This window comes from Mytilus galloprovincialis, chromosome 6, assembly GCF_965363235.1.
Source record: "Mytilus galloprovincialis chromosome 6, xbMytGall1.hap1.1, whole genome shotgun sequence".
NCBI classification, from domain to species: Eukaryota; Metazoa; Mollusca; class Bivalvia; order Mytilida; family Mytilidae; genus Mytilus; species Mytilus galloprovincialis.
The window spans coordinates 26665742-26685504 of NC_134843.1; the positions used below are offsets into that span (position 1 = coordinate 26665742).

The window sequence follows — 19763 nt, forward strand, 5'->3', positions numbered from 1 at the left end:
ATATTTGGTGTATGGAAATATTTTATGATCTATTTGTCAGTTGCCCAGGTATAATTTGACCTTGACCTCATTTTCACGGTTCATTGCTCAGTGTTAAGTTTTTATACGACCGCAAAAATTTTAATTTTTCGTCGTATATTGCTATCACGTTGGCGTCGTCGTCGTTCTGCGTCGTCTTGCGTCGTCGTCGTCGTCCGAATACTTTTAGTTTTCGCACTCTAACTTTAGTAAAAGTGAATAGAAATCGATGAAATTTTGACACAAGGTTTATGACCACAAAAGGAAGGTTGAGATTGATTTTGGGAGTTTTGGTCCCCACATTTTAGGAATTAGGGGCCAAAAGGGGCCCAAATAAGCATTTTCTTGGTTTTCGCACTATAACTTTAAGTGAATAGAAATCTATGAAATTTTGACACAAGGTTTATGACCACAAAAGGAAGGTTGGGATTGATTTTGGGAGTTTTGGTTCCAACAGTTTAGGAATTAGGGGCCAAAAAAGGGCCCAAATAAGCATTATTCTTGGTTTTCGCACAATAACTTTAGTATCAGTAAATAGAAATCAGTGAAATTTAAACACAAGGTTTATGACCACAAAAGGAAGGTTAAGATTGATTTTGGGAGTTGAGGTCCCAACAGTTAGGAATTAGGGGCCAAAAAGGGGCCCAAATAAGCATTATTCTTGGTTTTCGCACCATAACTTAAGTATAAGTAAATAGAAATCTATGAAATTTAAACACAAGGTTTATGACCATAAAAGGAAGGTTGGGTTTGATTTTGGGAGTTTTGGTCCCAACAGTTTAGGAATAAGGGGCCCAAAGGGTCCAAAATTGAACTTTGTTTGATTTCATCAAAAATTGAATTATTGGGGTTCTTTGATATGCTAAATCTAACTGTGTATGTAGATTCTTAATTTTTGGTCCCGTTTTCAAATTGGTCTACATTAAGGTCCAAAGGGTCCAAAATTAAACTTAGTTTGATTTTAACAAAAATTGAATCCTTGGGGTTCTTTAATATGTTGAATCTAAAAATGTACTTAGATTTTTGATTATTGGCCCAGTTTTCAAGTTGGTCCAAATCGGGGTCCAAAATTAAACTTTGTTTGATTTCATCAAAAATTGAATAATTGCGGTTCTTTGATATGCCAAATCTAACTGTGTATGTAGATTCTTAATTTTTGGTCCCGTTTTCAAATTGGTCTACATTAAAGTCCAAAGGGTCCAAAATTAAACTAAGTTTGATTTTAACAAAAATTGAATTCTTGGGCTTTTTTGATATGCTGAATCTAAACATGTACTTAGATTTTTGTTTATGGGCCCAGTTTTCAAGTTGGTTCAAATCAGGATCCAAAATTATTATATTAAGTATTGTGCAATAGCAAGAAATTTTCAATTGCACAGTATTCAGCAATAGCAAGAAATTTTCAATTGCTCAGTATTGTGCAATAGCAAGAAATCTTCAATTGCACAGTATTGTGCAATAGCAAATATTTTCAATTGCACAGTATTGCGCAATAGCCAGAAATATCTTAATTGCACAATATTGTGCAATAGCAAGAAATTTTCAATTGATTGGAGTTATCTTTCTTTGTCCAGAATAGTAGTTGAGTCAACTTAAATCATTGTTTTATACAATATACAATGTATATTCACTTTTACTACCAACTGATAAATTAAAACAATCTTTACCATTCAGTGATAACAAGCACCTTTTGTTACATTTTAATATTTTATGATGTATTTAAATGAGTAGTTATTGTTGCAAACTCCATTAGAAATTTGAATTGAGATCAGTTTGGAAAAAGGGAAAGGGGGATGTGAAAAAAAATGGGGGGGTGGGGGGGGGGGGTTAAATTTTTCTCATTTCAGATTTCATAAATAAAAAGAAAATTTCTTCAAACATTTTTTTGAGAGGATTAATATTCAACAGCATAGGGAATTGCTCAAAGGCAAAAAAAAATTTTAAGTTCATTAGACCACATTCATGTCAGAAACCTATGCTGTGTCAACTATTTAATCACAATCCAAATTTAGAGCTGTATCCAGCTTGAATGTTGTGTCCATACTTGCCCCAACCGTTCAGGGTTCAACCTCTGCGGTCGTATAAAGCTGCACCCTGCGGAGCATCTGGTTGTGTTTTGGTCTGTTTTTTTTTTAACTATTAGCAATAGGTCAACTATATTTGTTGTATGGAAGAATTATTAGCTGTACATGCCTGCCTGGCATGGTTCATCTGACCTTGACCTCATTTTTATGGTTCATTGGTCAATGTTTAGTTTTCTTGGTTAAGTTTATGTGACAGTTGTAATAAAGCTTTATATTTAGGACTATCAACATAATATCAATGATTAGTAAAGAAGGCAAGATATTTCAGCGTGTGCACTCTTGTTCAACATTTTAGATACACTTACCTCTGTTGAATTTTCTAAATTGATGGAACAATTATTATATAGCATTCAGGAACCTTAATACAAGTATTAATAAGCACTATAATTATGGTATAAAGGAAATGTTATAAGATACCAATATTTTTTTATTCAGATATCCAACCTAGCCATAATATAATACAACACTGTGCTGCCTTCCTGATGAACATTAGAGATATAGGATACCTCAGTAATATGGACCAAAGTGGAAGTGGACATATAGAGGTATTGTACAGAAAATACGTTAAATTTGGTCTCATTGTATTTTTCTGAAATGGCTACCATTTTGGTAACTGGTCCAACATTTGTTTACCGGGACAAAAACTGAATCATCTACATATAAAAATTCAGAATTTTTTTATTGTTGTTGATTAAAGACAATCCTTGTTTTTAAAATTCCAATAGGGAACATACTACCATTATGTCAACCATGTAGTTGTGAGGAAAAATAAAGAGCTGAAGAAGGTCAATGGCTGAAACGTCTCAAAAACTGCTTTATTGATACAAGAAGATTAAAGATAAGATAATGACTTTTATTCTCAATGTTGCGCCAGTTTTCCTGCCAAGTAATTTGATTTCCTCCACCAATTAAAAGTGGCTCAAGCCATTTAGCATAGAGTGCTGACAGTGGCAGTAAACACCAATAGTAATCAATCATTGTTAAAGATTTTTGGAAAGATTACAACTTGTTCTAAATCTTTACTAAGGCACCGGCCTTCCTAACAACACGACAGGTTAGCTACTGTACATGTTACTAAATGTATTCACACTGAAATATAGTTCCCTATGGTTCTCATGTATGTGCACACAATACACATACAAACTGAAAAAAATTGGTATATTATTGGAGCAGTTGATTTAAGAATGTATGTCATTAAGGTGTGTTGATATGCAGGCATCTTTAAATACATTTTGATTAGGTAATTCAGTATTGATACAATACTAGTATGATTGACAACTGTCATTATCACTAAACAATCAGAGACAAGGTAGACCTTTAATTACAATGCCCAACCTCTTAAACTGTCAATCAAATTGACCACATTACTTATTAACCTCAGTCTTGTATATTGCAGGGTCTGTATTATCATGTAACACTTAATATACAAATATTTGACCTCATAATTGAATACACAAACGTATATATTAGATAAATTATTATTATTATTATTATATATAAGGATGATAGATTTATTTATTGCCAATTACTTTTGATCTACATTACATAAAGTGATTCTGTAAATTATATCTGAAAGATATATAATTAATGGATTAACAAGATCTTTAAAAAAAAAAATGAAATATGAATATAAATATGTATTATATATAAAAGGTAAGGCCTTTAATTTACTTGACATATTCCAATAATCATCTGTAGTTAATCAACAATTTAGATTAGTTCACTTTTTTTTATAAGGAATTGGCTTGACACAGTTTTAAAATTTTAAAATTTTTGATTATAACAAACCATTGTTTATTAGTTTATTCCCAATCAATCATTATGTCTTTTTAGTCATTTGAATTTTTATTAGAAGTGAATATATATTTTGCAATCAAGAAAGAATCCACATTTCAATAAAATAAGTTTTTTTAATTTGTTTACATTGAAAAGGTACATTTTCTATGCCCTGTGTTGAAAAATACTTAAAAAAATTATCAATAGGCACTCTGCAACTTTTAATCTTCAATGTCATATAACCTATATTTCAACTTACAAAATGCCCCAAAACAACATTTTTAGATTATTTTTGTTGACAAAGTTTTTAGCTGTTGGTCTAGATTTTATGTCTTACAAGGATAGTTGGTTACATTTACTAGAAGAATTTATGATTTGCAATTTTTTGTTTTTTGAAACATGTTCATAATAGGCAACATTATTACGATAAGTTATAAACTGCAGTTTAAATCAAATTGTGCAAATTAAGAGACCCATGTTATTTAATGTGAGCTCATTTCATCCTCATACTGGAAAAGCACGTTTCCTTCTCAAGACCTGCTGTTAATGCAATTTTCAGCAATAGTGCTTTATTAAAGTTAATTTTCCCCCAACATACCTTAATATGAAATAATTCAAACTACTCTTCTAATCTTTCCATGAGTGATTTCCATCACTTTGATTTTATAAAGGGTTTATTATCAAATTAATTTCACCTAAAATACAAGGAAGTAATTTGAAATAAAATAAATTCTGCTTTAATTGCTCTTTTTATTAATCTAAAAATTTGCAAGAATATGAAAGGATCAGACTGAGTTATCAGGTGGAGCAAAAACCTGAATTTTTTTCTTTATTTAAATTTGGTGCCTATAGAAAATGTATGTACTGTACTCTAAGATTTAAAAAAAAACCTGAATGTGTTTATGATGGAAAAATGTTGTCTAAATTCTTCATAAGGTAATTGATCAAGATACAGTGACCATAAAACAAAAATGATTAAGATATAACTTATATGTAGCAATGTTTCTTTTCCTTTTGTAGTTTTGTAGACAAGTAGCCTGTATGTTGAAAGAATTACCATCTGTTAAATCTGTTCGAAAACTATCCAGAGAAATATGGGACACAGGTACACTTATATTTTTGATAGACATTTACGTCCACTGCTGGTTTAAAGGAGTAGGTTTGATAGGGCCATACATTTTTGGCTCAAATATCAAATTAGGAGTTTATGATTATTGTCACAATGCATTGTAGTTAAATTAGGAAATAGTGGGTTGTAAAAACCAGACGAGAAATACATGTACAGCTTACAATTCTTTTATATAACAAATATAGTTGACCTATTGCTTATAGTTTAAGAAAAACAGACCAAAATAAAAAAACGCAACTCTGAGCAATGAACAGTGAAAATGAGGTCAAGTTCAAATAAAATCTTCAAGACTGACAAGACATGTACATCATAAAATATTTCCATACACCAAATATAGTTGACATATTGCATAAAGTATTAGAAAAAAAGACCAAAACACAAAAACTTAACTTTAACCACTAAACCATGAAAATGAGGTCTAGGTCAGATGACACCTGCCAATTAGACATGTACACCTTACACCAAATATACTAGACCTATTGCTTATAGTATCTGAGATCTGGGCTTGACCACTAAAAAAAGTTAACCTTGTTCACTGTTCCATGAAATGAGGTTGAGGTAAAATGAAAACTGTCTGAGGACCTTGCAAGGTATGCACATACCAAATATAGTTATCCTATTACTCATAATAAAAGAGAAATTAACATTATAAAAAATCTTAACTTTATTTTCAAATAGTCACTGAATCATGAAAATAAGGTCAAGGACAATAGACATGTGACAGATGGAAACTTAATAACATGAGGCATCTACATGTATATACAAAGTATGAAGCATCCAGGTCTTGTACCTTCTTAAAATATAAAGCTTTTAAGAAGTAAGCTAACACCCAAGCCAGGCGGATCACTATCTGTATGTCAAGCTTCCTGCGACAAAAGTCACAGGCTCAACGAAAAATGATCCCATTGGTTTAAAGTTTGGAACATGTAGTGTATTAACATAAAATTTTTGGAACTTGTCCATAGAAATAAAGCTTATAATTAAATATATAAAGACCATTACATTATGGACTTCCTACACAAGGTTTTTATCTTTTGAAGGTACTTGTAAATACAACATTTCAATTTCAGTGAGAAATATTTACACAATAGGAAGTCAAAGAATTAGTAGTAGTGGTCGTCACAGTGCAATACACAGAGATCCAACCATAGCTATAATGGCTGTTGAAGCTTTTCAAACATTTCTAACAAAGTTCAAGGTATTTACATAACTCAGAGCATACATTCCTCAATAAAGTTGAGGTGGATAGTGTTTGTTTATATATTAAATATTCAATCATAGCTATCTTGTCAGAAATGTTTCCAAATACTCCTCACTTAAGTTCATTGTAGGTCCTATGCTAGAAAGTGCACTGGACAGAATCCTACTGTTGCCTATTTAAGAAACGAAAGGTACTAAGACACTTAAATTGTTGCTATGAATAGTTATATCAGATATTACAAAAACATAAACCTAAATTTTTTTCAGTAGTTTCAATGAGTTCGTTTAGTTTGAAAAGATATTTATTATACACAGTTCAGATTTGGTTTGTGTTGTTCTTTGTGACTCATTGGGGTCAAGGGTACAATTATCTTTGACTTGGCAAGGGATGCTCCAAGTTTTAGTGACATTTATACAAATTTTTAATTCAGAACAAAAGGTTAAGATCTCAATATGACATTGGCGCTGGACAGTAGCAAAGCACTTGATTTTAAAATTGAAATTAATCAACAACATACCAAATGCTTGGCATAGGAAGAGCTCAAGGTAAAATGAATATTCATATTTACCTTTTGTAGAATATGAATACATTTTCTGATATTTTTTTCAGGATCCTTCATGTATTTCTGTATTAATTTCCTGCTTCACCAAGTACTACAATCTACTCAGGGTATGTACATGTATATGTTACAGTAAATAGGTGAAATTAGGAATTACACGTAATTACTAAACATTTCAGTAAATACCTGTAATTACTAGCCAATTTAGTAATTACAAGTATTTACTAGTTGTTTCAGTGATTACTGGTATTCACTGATTTTTTTTGTCATTTTTACAGCTATTTACTAACTTGATATTTTTGTTTTAAAATTAAAGATATAATCAAGATACCAAATAAGAAAGTAAAAGGGTAGGTGTTTTAGGGCTTACTTAATTAAGGATTAAGGAATATAAGGCACATCAAAAGTGTATACTCTTTAGTGTTTGTGAATTGAAACTGGAAAATGGTTGTTCTTAAAGTTTTGAAACTCCCTAAAATCATTTCAGCATACAAGACAATGATATCAATCCAAAATTGAAAAATACATTGGTGATCGACATAAAGCGAGACATAACAAACCATTCTGTCATCAGTAGCATCCACAAATATTCACTATGTGGTTAAAGTTCTTTAAATTCTGATAATTTTCTTAAATTATCCTGGATTTCTACCAAACTTGAACAGAAGCTTGTTATTGATCATAAGATAATTTTCAAGAAGTAAATCTCGCAAAATAAAATCAAGTTTTCCGTATTTTTTCGCAAATACCCCTCCTTAACATGATATATCTGTTTATAAATGGACTTAGTTTAAAATTGAGAAAGGAAATGGGGAATGTGTCAAAGCGACAACATTACCAGTTAACATCACATTACATTCAGACTGTGGTTAAGTTTTTAAAATTTTAATAACTTTCTCAAAATATCCTGGATTTCTAACAAACTTGGACAAAAGCTTGTTTATGATCATAAGATAATCTCCAGAAGTAAAGTTTGTGAAAAAAATCCTTTTTCGTATATTCCTTATAAATCATGGACTTTTTATACGACCGCAAAAATTGAAAATTTTTTGGTCGTATATTGGTATGACGTTGGCATCATCGTCTGCGTCGTCGTCGTTGTCGTCGTCGTCTGAATACTTTTAGTTTTCGCACTCTAACTTTAGTAAAAGTGAATAGAAATCTATGAAATTTTAACACAAGGTTTATGACCACAAAAGGAAGGTTGGGATTGATTTTGGGAGTTTTGGTCCCAATGTTTTAGGAATTAGGGACCAAAAAGGGCCCAAATAAGCATTTTCTTGGTTTTCGCAATATAACTTTAGTTTCAGAAAATAGAAATCTATGAAATTTTAACACTAGGTTTATGACCACAAAATGAAGGTTGAGATTGATTTTGGGATGTTTGGTTCCAACAGTTTAGGAATTAGGGGCCAAAAAAGGGCCCAAATAAGCATTATTCTTGGTTTTCGCACAAATAACTTTATTATAAGTAAATAGAAATCAATGAAATGTAAACACAAGGTTTATGACCACAAAAGGAAGGTTGGGATTGATTTTGGGAGTTGAGATCCCAACAGTTTAGGAATTAGGGGCCAAAAAGGGGCCCAAATAAGCATTATTCTTGGTTTTTGCACCATAACTTTAGTATAAGTAAATAGAAATCTATGAAATTTAAACAAGGTTTATGACCATAAAAGGAAGGTTGGGTTTGATTTTGGGAGTTTTGGTCCCAACAGTTTAGGAATAAGGGACCCAAAGGGTTCAAAATTGAACTTTGTTTGATTTCATCAAAAATTGAATAATTGGGGTTCTTTGATATGCCGAATCTAACTGTGTATGTAGATTCTTAAGTTTTGGTCCCGTTTTCAAATTGGTCTACATTAAGGTCCAAAGGGTCCAAAATTAAACTTAGTTTGATTTTAACAAAAATTGAATCCTTGGGGTTCTTTGATATGCTATATATAAAAATGTACTTAGATTTTTGATTATTGGTCCAGTTTTCAAGTTGGTCCAAATCGGGGTCCAAAATTAAACTTTGTTTGATTTCATCAAAAATTGAATAATTGGGGTTCTTTGATATGCCAAATCTAACTGTGTATGTAGATTCTTAATTTTTGGTCCCGTTTTCAAATTGGTCTACATTAAAGTCCAAAGGGTCCAAAATTAAACTAAGTTTGATTTTAACAAAAAATGAATTCTTGGGCTTTTTTGATATGCTGAATCTAAACATGTACTTAGATTTTTGATTTTGGACCCAGTTTTCAAGTTGGTTCAAATCAGGATCCAAAATTATTATATTAAGTATTGTGCAATAGCAAGAAATTTTCAATTGCACAGTATTCATCAATAGCAAGAAATCTTCAATTGCACAGTATTGTGCAATAGCAAGAAATTTTCAATTGCACAATATTGCGCAATAGCAAGAAATCTTCAATTGCACAGTATTGTGCAATAGCAAATATTTTCAATTGCACAGTATTGCGCAATAGCAAGAAATATCTAATTGCACAATATTGTGCAATAGCAAGAAATTTTCAATTGGAGTTATCTTTCTTTGTTCAGAATAGTAGTTGAATCAACTTAAATCATTGTTTTATACAATATACAATGTATATTCACTTTTACTACCAACCAATCTTTACCATTCAGTGATAACAAGCACTTTATTTTACATTTTAATATTTTATGATGTATTTAAGAGTATTTATTGTTGCAAACTCCATTAGAAATTTGAATTGATATCAGTTTTGGAAAAAGGGAAAGGGGGATGTGAAAAAAAAAATGGGGGGGGGGTTAAATTTTTCTCATTTCAGATTTCATAAATAAAAAGAAAATTTCTTCAAACATTTTTTTGAGAGGATTAATATTCAACAGCATAGTGAATTGCTCAAAGGCAAAAAAAAAATTTTAAGTTCATTAGACGACATTCATTCTGTGTCAGAAACCTATGCTGTGTCAACTATTTAATTTTAGATTTAAATAAGTTTGAAGAAGAAATCTTTAATTGATTTGTAAAATCTTGACATTTGTTTTGTGTAAAAAAAACCATATAATGTCAAAAATTTGATCACAATCCAAATTCAGAGCTGTATCACGCTTGAATGTTTTGTCCATACTTGCCCCAACTGTTCAGGGTTCGACCTCTGCGGTCGTATAAAGCTGCGCCCTGCGGAGCACCTGGTTTCCAGTTAATTCTACATACACCATGTACACTCTGTGGTTAATTTTTTTTAACCTTTATTAGATTTTATAAACCATCCTGGATTTTAACCAAATTTGGACAAAAGCTTCTTATAGTACTAGTCAAAAGATAGTATCTGGACGAAAATTTTAATATTTTTTTACCATATTTGTTAAGCCTGCGACTAACAGCAAAAGTAGGCGAGATACTGGGTTCAAAAAAACCCTTACAATTTTAAATCTGGATTCATCGGTAACCTATCTCCAGATAGGGGTTGAATTGGAGCCGAATTGAAGGTCACATGACTACGTATTCAATGAGGTCCAATTATTCACTTACAAGTGCACAACTCATCAACCAGGTTTCTCAGCTTATTTTATTAAAAAAAAATCATATTTAATTTTTTTTTGTATATATCTGGTAGTTAATGCTCCTATAACAAAAAGGTAAAATTTAGGCTGATCAATTTTTGAGAGTACTCACTGATCTTCTATAGTTTGTATTACCATAACTTTTGATCAGCTGACCTTATTACAACATTGTTTTAACAGTTAGTAAATAGGTGTAAAAATTCATTTTAAAATTAGTAATTACTGGTAAAAACTGGGCCGTTTCAGGAATTACTTGTATTTACTAAGTGCATCAGGGATTATATGTAATTCCTAAATTTTAGTAATTACATGTAATTCCTATTTTCACCTATTTACTGTAACATATATATGTAATAACTGTCAAAATCATACTATGCTTAAAATGTAACTAAAAGAAGGGGGAAAAATGTTTGTAGAATTTTTTTCTAAGAAATATTTTAATTTTTCAAAAAATCCCAGAAAAGGTGATAAAAAGCATCACATTTTATTCATTATATGTTAAGACGTTGAACAAAAAACTTGATTAATGAATTAAAGGGTTAAATCATTTGAGAGTACAGTAAATTCTGGTAACATTTGTTTTATTTGCATTTATATTATTTCTTTTTATTTAATATTTAGGATGACATTTCTTGTGAAATCTACAGTGAATATGTACAGTTTTGGCCCACTGTTGTCAACAAGTAAGTAAATTTGTACTTTTTTTTCACCATTTATTAAAGTTATATGTGCAGTATTCCATGTTTGAGGAAAATTACTGTTGAAAGAGGTGTCTGTAGTTGGTCTTTGAATCCAAAAAATGTCTGATCCTATATCGTTGGGGACTGTTTATCAAATATGCAAATTCCTGATCCTCTCTCATATCCAAACCATATCATAACCAAAGCTGCTGCTAAGTTTGTTTTTATATATTTGTATAAAAAAGGGAAAATAAATAAACACAAATTTATATAAAATAGTGAAAATAAATTTACATATATTTATATATAAAAGGGAAAATAAGTTTATTTATTTAAAAAAAAGAGAAATAAATGTACAACTCTTACATTATAGAATTTGTTCCAAGTTTTAACTTGTTTTGCAATATATTTCAGTCCCAATACATTAAATGTTCGAGCCATAGAAGAGAGTCTTTCCATTCTGATGCAGCATGCACTAGTTACTAACCCTTCACAGCCATCCTGGCTAAGGACACAGGCAGATATACACTTTGGTGAGTAAAACTGTTATAGAAAACATTTTCATTCTCATGAAATAATAATAAATACCTGTAAATATTTGTTAAATACAGGAATAAATGTTTGTTTAACCTTAGTAAGCAGGGTTTCTTTTCTTCTTTTTCAGTTGACCAAAAAGATGAATTAATTTATCAGAAAGGAAATTTTATGTATATTTTTTGGGCTTGGTACTTGTTTTTCAAAGGTCATTTCCTGAAATCCTAAGGAAAATATATTCATTATTTTTTGTAGCAAATAATCAGTATTCCCCAGCCATGAAGTTTTACATGGAGTCTGGAGTTGTAGCATCAGATTTCTTTTCCATAGCTGTACCTAAAAGTTTATATGATGATCAGGTAAATACTATTTCTGTTATCACTTGTTAGGGGGGGGGGGGGGGGGTCCTGATCCCGAAATCCTTGCCTTAAAAACATGAAATCCCCAGGTCCAGAATTTAAAGAAATTTAAATCCTGACATCCCAAAATTCGAAAAAAGAATTCCTGGATCCCGTAAGGATCAATCCCAAAAACCTTGGCTTAAAAACACCCGATCAAGACCTCCTGAAAAAAATGCTGCTCCCCTTTTTAAAGCCAGATAACTACCAATGAATGATGTGCCTACATTTAAAGTTGAAAAATATGTGAAATGGTTTTTTATAAAATTTCTACAATATATTAGTTAGACGTGTTTAAAACCATTTCTTTTTATTACATTTCCCTCCATTTTTGCTGACTTTTCGAAGATTGTGTTGGCAAATGTGTTTTTTTTTACAGCTAGATATCCCTTTTAGCTTATAACATATACATACAGTGTGTAAATCTCTTGTTCTTTTTTTCCAGGTATACAAAAGAATGATCAAGTGTTGTTTGTATCTACAGTGCCATACACAGGTTTGTTACTGCTAGACAACTATTTAGAACAAACTATTTCTTGTTTTAAAATAATTTTGTTTTAAGGAAGTATTGTGGAATATTAATTTGCCAATTTCAATGCATACTTTTTTTTTTATCTAACTTTGGTTAAATTTATGTATCAAACCATTATTTGTCCTTTGATTGCTTTTTTTCTGTTTTCTTCACACTTTAGTAAAAGTGAAATTATTTTGAGGACAAGCTTATTTAAATTATTGTAAAATGAAGGGGGAAAGGGGGGGAATGGAATCATGGTAACATGTAAACCAGTCAAGTGTTCTCCCCAGGATTTTAGGATAGCACCAGGGTAACGCGTGTCGAAATGATTTGTACAATATGTTGTGTCGCGTTGCATCACTTATTTTTTCTTCTTGTTAGTTTTTGTGCCATTACCTTTTTGTCTTTTGTTTTGTTTACTGTGTTATGTAGACTTTGGGTAAGAAAATACTGGTAAAAAAAAAAAGTAAATCAAACAGTTTGAATGCTTTAATATCTTTTAAGAATAAATAACAGAAAGCACTTTTAGTCTTTAAACTAGTCACTTTTTATACTTTGATCAAGCCAATTTTGTCCTGATACTTGTAATTACTCTACACATTCCCCATTTTTGTCAGATTACACCATAACAATTAACTTTAAACAAGATTAAATTTTAATGCAGAACCTTTGATAAATTAAATACTATTTTCCATAGCTTTAGACATGATTCTTTTAGACATCAATAAAATTATTATTAAAATCATTATTGTGTTATTTCATGATAGACATGAAAAGTATACTTATATTATCTATGTGGACACTCCTGAAAGGTTATCATGTCTAGCTGAGTTCCAATCATTATAAATTATATTTTTTCTTGTTAAAATTAACATTATACTATTCAGCTATATAAGAAATTAAAGTTTTAAACAACCTAGTTTTAATAAACAACCCAAGCTCAGTCTGTAGAAAAATGAATGGATACACTACCTGTTTGATATAATATGTGCTTTAATTAAAGTATGATTGTCAAAAATAATTTGCAATATATTTTTGTTGGTATGTCCAAAGAAAGTTTTTACCCTTGAGGTAACATCCTTATATAATTTTGCATTCAATTTGTACTTTATTTCTATTTTAAATGATGGATAATATTTTAGGAGCACATTTTTGTAATAAGCTAAATGAGGGGAAGTAACTCACGTTTTTTTTTTTAACACAAATCATTTATGACCAAAGGCTGGAGTAATAGAGTTAATTAACAAATGTCTGCTTGCCCCTCAAAAGTCTCATAAGTCTGTGATCATTAAGTTATGATCTCTTAATTAATTAAAACACAAGAATCATGTACATCCAATCATCAAGGTTAACCTCAAAAGGTAAATCGATCACGTGGTGTAAACAATCTTCGTTGTCAGAACTAGATTGAACTGGTTTGAACTGGTCAATTTTCATCTGAAATTTAATACCCCACGGAAAGGTTTATCGATTTTTGATTTTTTTTTACCGAAAATTTTAGCACCAAAAAAAAATTATACATCGCGGCAAGAACGATACCACCACGGTAGAAAATTATACATCGCGGGCCCGCGGTCCTTTAAGGGCCTGGGGAGAACACTGCCAGTTTTTAAAATATCAACATGTGATTGGCATGAAAAGGTCATTATCCAGATTTATTTATTAAATAGTGACTAATTTTAGTTGTACAGAGATGTATTGAGTTTAACAACAAGTGAATAGAAATAAATTGGGTATCTTGACATATACACACACACATTTTCCTCCTATGATCCCAAACTTCAATAGGTCACAATACAACTAATGTTACTCAGAAAAATTCAAGTTGTATAATATTTTGACATTATAAATCTATTTTTCAGGTAGCAGTATTATGCCAGTTTACAGATGAAGTAGACTATACCACAGCTTTTAAAGCTTTACAGGAAAGGAACTCATACGATGCCATGGACTCATATTATTCCTGTATTTGGGATATCAGTATATTAGAGTTTCTAGTTCGTATCCTTCTATAAATAATTACTGATAAAGTGCGGTATGCAAATAAGAGAACAAACTACATTTCAGATAGATCATTTGAATTTTATTAGAAAGATGTTCACAAAGATTTAATCACTTAAGAATATTTATATATCCTGGTGCAGGAATTAAACGGTTTATGCATGGGTCAGTTATTAAAAGAGAGTTTCATGGATCATGTTGGATGGATGGTATGTCTGTATTAATCTATGAAATAAGCTATCATAGCATTATCCACCAATTGGAGAATTTTAAGATTCATAATTTTCATTTTTCTAAGTTTCTGTTTTTTTTCATCATTGTCTATCTCTCTTATCAATGGTTGCTAAAAAAATTATTTTGTGTATTTCTTAAATCATTCCTAAATTCTACAACCATATAAAAGAAAAAATGCTACTATCCACAGGCTGGACATTTTTAAGCAGTTAAGCTGCTTTATGCGAGCACCCTAGATTTATGTTCTACCCAATAAATGCTGAAATATGTGCCACTTTTATTATCTGGCTGGCTATCATGTTATTTATAACTAATTGGGCACTTTTTTCATACTTTTCATTTTGGAATATAAAAAATATTACCATAAAAACGTTAAATGGTCGTCGATTTTCCCAAAAGTTTTGAAGTTGCACATAGGAAGTAGTGCTCGATAGAAATTCTTCTATAGTTTATTACCCCCTGTGTTGTGGGCTAAGGTGTCAAAGAACAATTGTATGAAATATTTGATCGCTGAAAATCTATAAAGATAAGTCGTTTACATTTCCCAGATGGCAAAAGTCGTAGGAATATTGTTTGTCATCGATAGGTATTACATACGTCAGTAGTCTATTAATAAGCTGATATAAGTTGGCGGCAATTTCAAATTACATAGAAGACGAAATTTACGTACCTTTTAAATTGGGAGAATTCTGATGATACATAGGTACTTTATTATTAATCATTTTATTCGTTTTTTTGTCTGATTGAGATTATTTAAATCATCTTTATTCAGTAATCTTTAATGTATGCTCATTTGTTTTCTTGTTAATATTATTCCGATTTCAGTCTAGCAAATCACCTTCATTGTTGTCAAATTAAGTTGTTGTTATTGTAGTTTTCTGATTGGTCGATGTCAAGGTCATTTTAAGATTGTTTCGCTTTGGTGTTACACAATGCAGAGACATATAATACAATTATTATATTATATGTCTCTGACACAATGTAACAATGTAACATAATGCTACACGTGCTTTGATTAAGCTCGATGTGGTTCAATAAATATTGTGATGTAAACTTTAACAACTGTTTTCTAAAGGACGGCATTATTTAACTTCAAAGTCGCATATTTTGTAAAATATTAAGTCCGAATCTGTGACGCGTATCACACCGTAATTGTTTTTGATTTCCAAGGACTTTTCGATTTCCGGTACAGAAAAATATGACTTTTTTATATGTTTCTTTTTATAATTTTTCACATTTAAACACTCATTAAGTGTTATTGAATCAATTCTATGCGGTTCCTTCAGCAACTGTATGCTGGTAAACGATTTCCCCATGAAAATAATAAGAAAAGAAATCGCATGATAAAAAGGTAACGAGTCGACTAAGGCAGCAACCATTTGATTTTCTGGGGGGGGGGGGGCTATGTTTTTTTTTTCTGGAAAAATTTTTTTTTTCGCCTGCGGCGAAAAACAATCTATTTTTTTCGCGACAAGTCTTTCAATTTTAGCATTACATATAGTGGCAGCTGAGGGTGAAACAAACATTTTTTTTTTTTTCAGAATCAAAAACAAATTATTTTTTTCTCCAAAAACTGGAAACAAACTTTTTTTTCCAAAAAAAACCATAGCCCCCCCCCAGAAAATCAAATGGTTGCTGCCTAACGAGACTCGAGAAACGTTTAATATGTTTCAACAAGTTGAAGTTTATATACAAACAAGTTTTTCTTAATTCTTACTATTACAGTTATTGAAAGTTTAAATAAATGTTTTTTTATTATGATATTAGTAATGGAAAACAGTTAAACCGTAATCAACATATTTATAATTTGAGACGTAAAAAAAATCGAGAGTGAAAATGGGGAATGTGTCATAGAGACAATAACCAGATCTTAGAGCAGACAACAGTCGAAGGTTACCAATGGATCTTTAATGCAGGGAGAAACTCCTACACCCAAAGGATTGCTTTTGCTGGCCCCTTAACACAATAACCATGATAACAAAAATGTAAACTATTTCAACTAGTCACTTGTTCAGGTGGAACTTTTAAACCAGAGGAAGAACAAAGTAACTACAATGTAGTTAATAATTTCTGGAGAACTTTTCAGCTAGTTAGTTCTTTCCGCCTGGAACTTTCCAACGTCGGAACAAAAGAGCATTTACAATAACTTGGACATCATACTAAAATCAGAAGTATACACAAGAAATTAATAAAATTTTAAAAAATGTACAAAACAATTATGAAAAATAAATATGATATACAGCAACAATCAACGCATTAGTGGGTCCTCACTATGGACAGGTACATACAGAATATGGCGGCTTAAACATCTTAACTGGCACAAAACTCTCCCCTAACATAGGACAGTGTATGTGTATAATCTCAGACATTGAATCTTTATAAATATAAATTGGAAATAACTTTTGAAAGTGGTAGGATTGCATAACATAAACATTACTGTACAAGCATTATTTGATACTTTAGAAATAGCTGAGAACAATGCCTGAGATAAATATTTTGACTAATTCTTTACACTATTCATCTGAACGTGGCCAAGTTTGCCTTTAGGTTTTTGATTAACTGCCTATAGCACCCTTTGGTGCTTTGATTATAGAAATTTTCTACATGAACATATACTGGTAGTTATGAAAGAAGAGGGAATAAGTTTGCTAGTTGTCAATGTACCATCAATTGACTATACATTCTGTTCTCATATTAAAATGTTTTGTTATAGCTCCTTAATTAAATATAGATTTACATACAAGACGAGGAGAAATGGATAAAAGGCAGACAGCTGTAAGTTATCTTTTCTATTAATAAAATGCTTATATTACCATAAATCAACTGATAATTACTGAATTTGCTTTATGATATCTTATTACTAAAAGTTGACACTGTGATGTATATTTCTCAATTGACTATCTGTGTCAAATTTCATCAGGTTCTCTTGCAAGTTTAAATGTTATTAATGGTCATCTAAAATTAAGTCACAATCAATGCTTATATGAATCTTAGAAATGAGCAACATCATTTTCTATATGTAGTTAAGTGATCAGTTAAGCAATTGAAGTAACACCGAGATACTTGACATATTTTTATACATTAATTTTGAATTTTTCAGATGAAAGCATTAAGCCAGTTAGACCTGAACAGCAACAACCCTGATGACATTATACAGAGAGCTTTACAGATAAGAAAAAGAAAATTCTTAAGAGCACTTGCAAAACAGTACCTGTAATATTATTCAGACCTTAAATCTACAATATTAGTACTTGCTAAACAAAGGAAAAGAGCTGAAGAGTTAAAACTGTTTATGTTTTTGTTATTTTAACTAACAAAATATGTCAATTTTTTTACTGTGCCCATCGAGGAGGCTTAGACTCAGTCACAATTCAGTGAGCTAATGCACTTAATTTAGTTGCAGTTTAAATTCAAACTGACAAAAGAAATACCCTTGGATAAGAGCAGTAGGAAAATCAAGTAGAAGAATAGAACATTTGTCAGTTGTAATGATTAGAAGCACATTATCCTGCACAGCAGTAACATGGAAAAGGACAATTCACTACATATATGCATTAAGTTATTACATTTGAAATGTGCAATTTGAATTTCTGTTACCATGTATTTGTGCTATGAAGTATTACTTATGTTATTGTGGTCACATTGATCTGTTTTGTATTTTTGTGTGAATGAAGCCAACAGAATAAACATTTCATTGTCTCATATCATACCATTCATCGGTAGTGTAATGGAAAAAAAAAAGAAAAAATAAATTTGTTTTTTACTTCCAATTTATTAACACTACCTTTTGAAAGTAGATTTTTTTTTAAAGAACTATCAGTAGTGGATAGAGGTTTTGTTCATCTTTGAAATACTTTGAATGTTTTGTAAACAAATGAGTGGTATTTCTGTAAAAACAATGTTAAAACATACTTCATAAGATAAAAAAAATATGTTTTATACAACCCTTTCATTATCAATAAGTGTTTTATAATTTTTTTGTAAGTATCAATTAACTGATTTTGTACCTTCATTTTCTAATTTTAAGATAGAAACCACTGAATGATCATTTTATATTTTGTTAAACTGCAAGAGAGGTGTTGGTTGGAAATCTGTTTTAAGTTGTACAATTATCATAGAACAAATCATAATTGAGCACTAATTATTATGGAAAAGAGCCAAAGTTACATTCATTTGAGGGAATTGAAGTGTCCCTAGAAAGGAATCTCGGACAGAAATCAAAATATATTTTTTTTTATTTTTTAAAAACATAGCCTTAGAGGTTTATTATGTAGTATTTTTTTGTAACTTCTAGTTAGGTTCCTGGCTCTAAGTCAAACATGGAGATGTCATGGGTAAAGTCACTGTGAGTCAGTTCTATGTTTGTTACATATACAGATACTGCAAATTACTTTGTTTTGAAAGTATTTATAGCATCAGATTAGATCTGTGTATATAACCAGTGTCTGTTGTGACATTATTTCTAAACACCACAAATTGAATATTTGGAGTTGTTTTTTCATGCCTAGCTAATATCAAATACCTCTGATGTGCTGAAATTTCATGTTAATACATATTATTTTCTAAAGGACACAGTATAAACAAGTTGTTTATGTACTATTTACATATTATTTTTCTATATTAAATATATGAAAGGTTACTACATTTGCCTGTCTTGTTAATATTGTTATTACTTTACCTCTGAATTTAGCCTATTAAGAAGAATTCCACACTGGTTGTTTAGTGACCTAACCCATTGGAACCTCATTGTAACACACAATTCCTTTCTAGTTAGTGTTTTATATTTGACTGGGTTTGATGAAGTCCAAAACAAACTTATAGTAAGGGGATTTTATCGGATGAATGGCAGTTGAGGGTGATATTCTAGTCAGTAGGTACATAATTTATGAAAACTTCTCGTCCTTTAATATAAGAACTCAGAACTGGAAAAATACACATATGTTGCTTGTATTTTCTGTCATGGTTTCCTTGATAAAGGGTTGCTGCTCACAAGGAAGCTATTGAACAAGGGTCCGGAAACGGTCATATATGCCAGACATGACCGATTCGGAAACTCAAAAGTCCTAAATCATTTATTGGGATTTAGGTCAATCATTTATTG

General features: G+C 30.7%; 1 protein-coding gene across 4 annotated transcripts in view; it reads left to right on the top strand.

Moving 5' to 3' along the window:
• LOC143079270 (integrator complex subunit 8-like) overlaps window positions 1–19301 on the top strand; it is a 54342-nt gene extending 35041 nt beyond the window's left edge. For all 4 annotated transcript variants that reach the window (XM_076254511.1, XM_076254512.1, XM_076254513.1 and 1 more), the window contains 11 exons: window positions 2538–2647; window positions 4899–4983; window positions 6078–6205; window positions 6818–6877; window positions 10923–10984; window positions 11396–11514; window positions 11771–11874; window positions 12359–12409; window positions 14290–14428; window positions 17394–17437; window positions 17763–19301. In XM_076254511.1, the coding sequence (XP_076110626.1) occupies window positions 2538–2647; window positions 4899–4983; window positions 6078–6205; window positions 6818–6877; window positions 10923–10984; window positions 11396–11514; window positions 11771–11874; window positions 12359–12409; window positions 14290–14428; window positions 17394–17437; window positions 17763–17879 (1019 nt within the window). In that variant the 3' untranslated portion in view covers window positions 17880–19301. The remainder of the gene's footprint in view (window positions 1–2537; window positions 2648–4898; window positions 4984–6077; window positions 6206–6817; window positions 6878–10922; window positions 10985–11395; window positions 11515–11770; window positions 11875–12358; window positions 12410–14289; window positions 14429–17393; window positions 17438–17762) is intronic.
• Window positions 19302–19763: the final 462 nt, after the last annotated feature.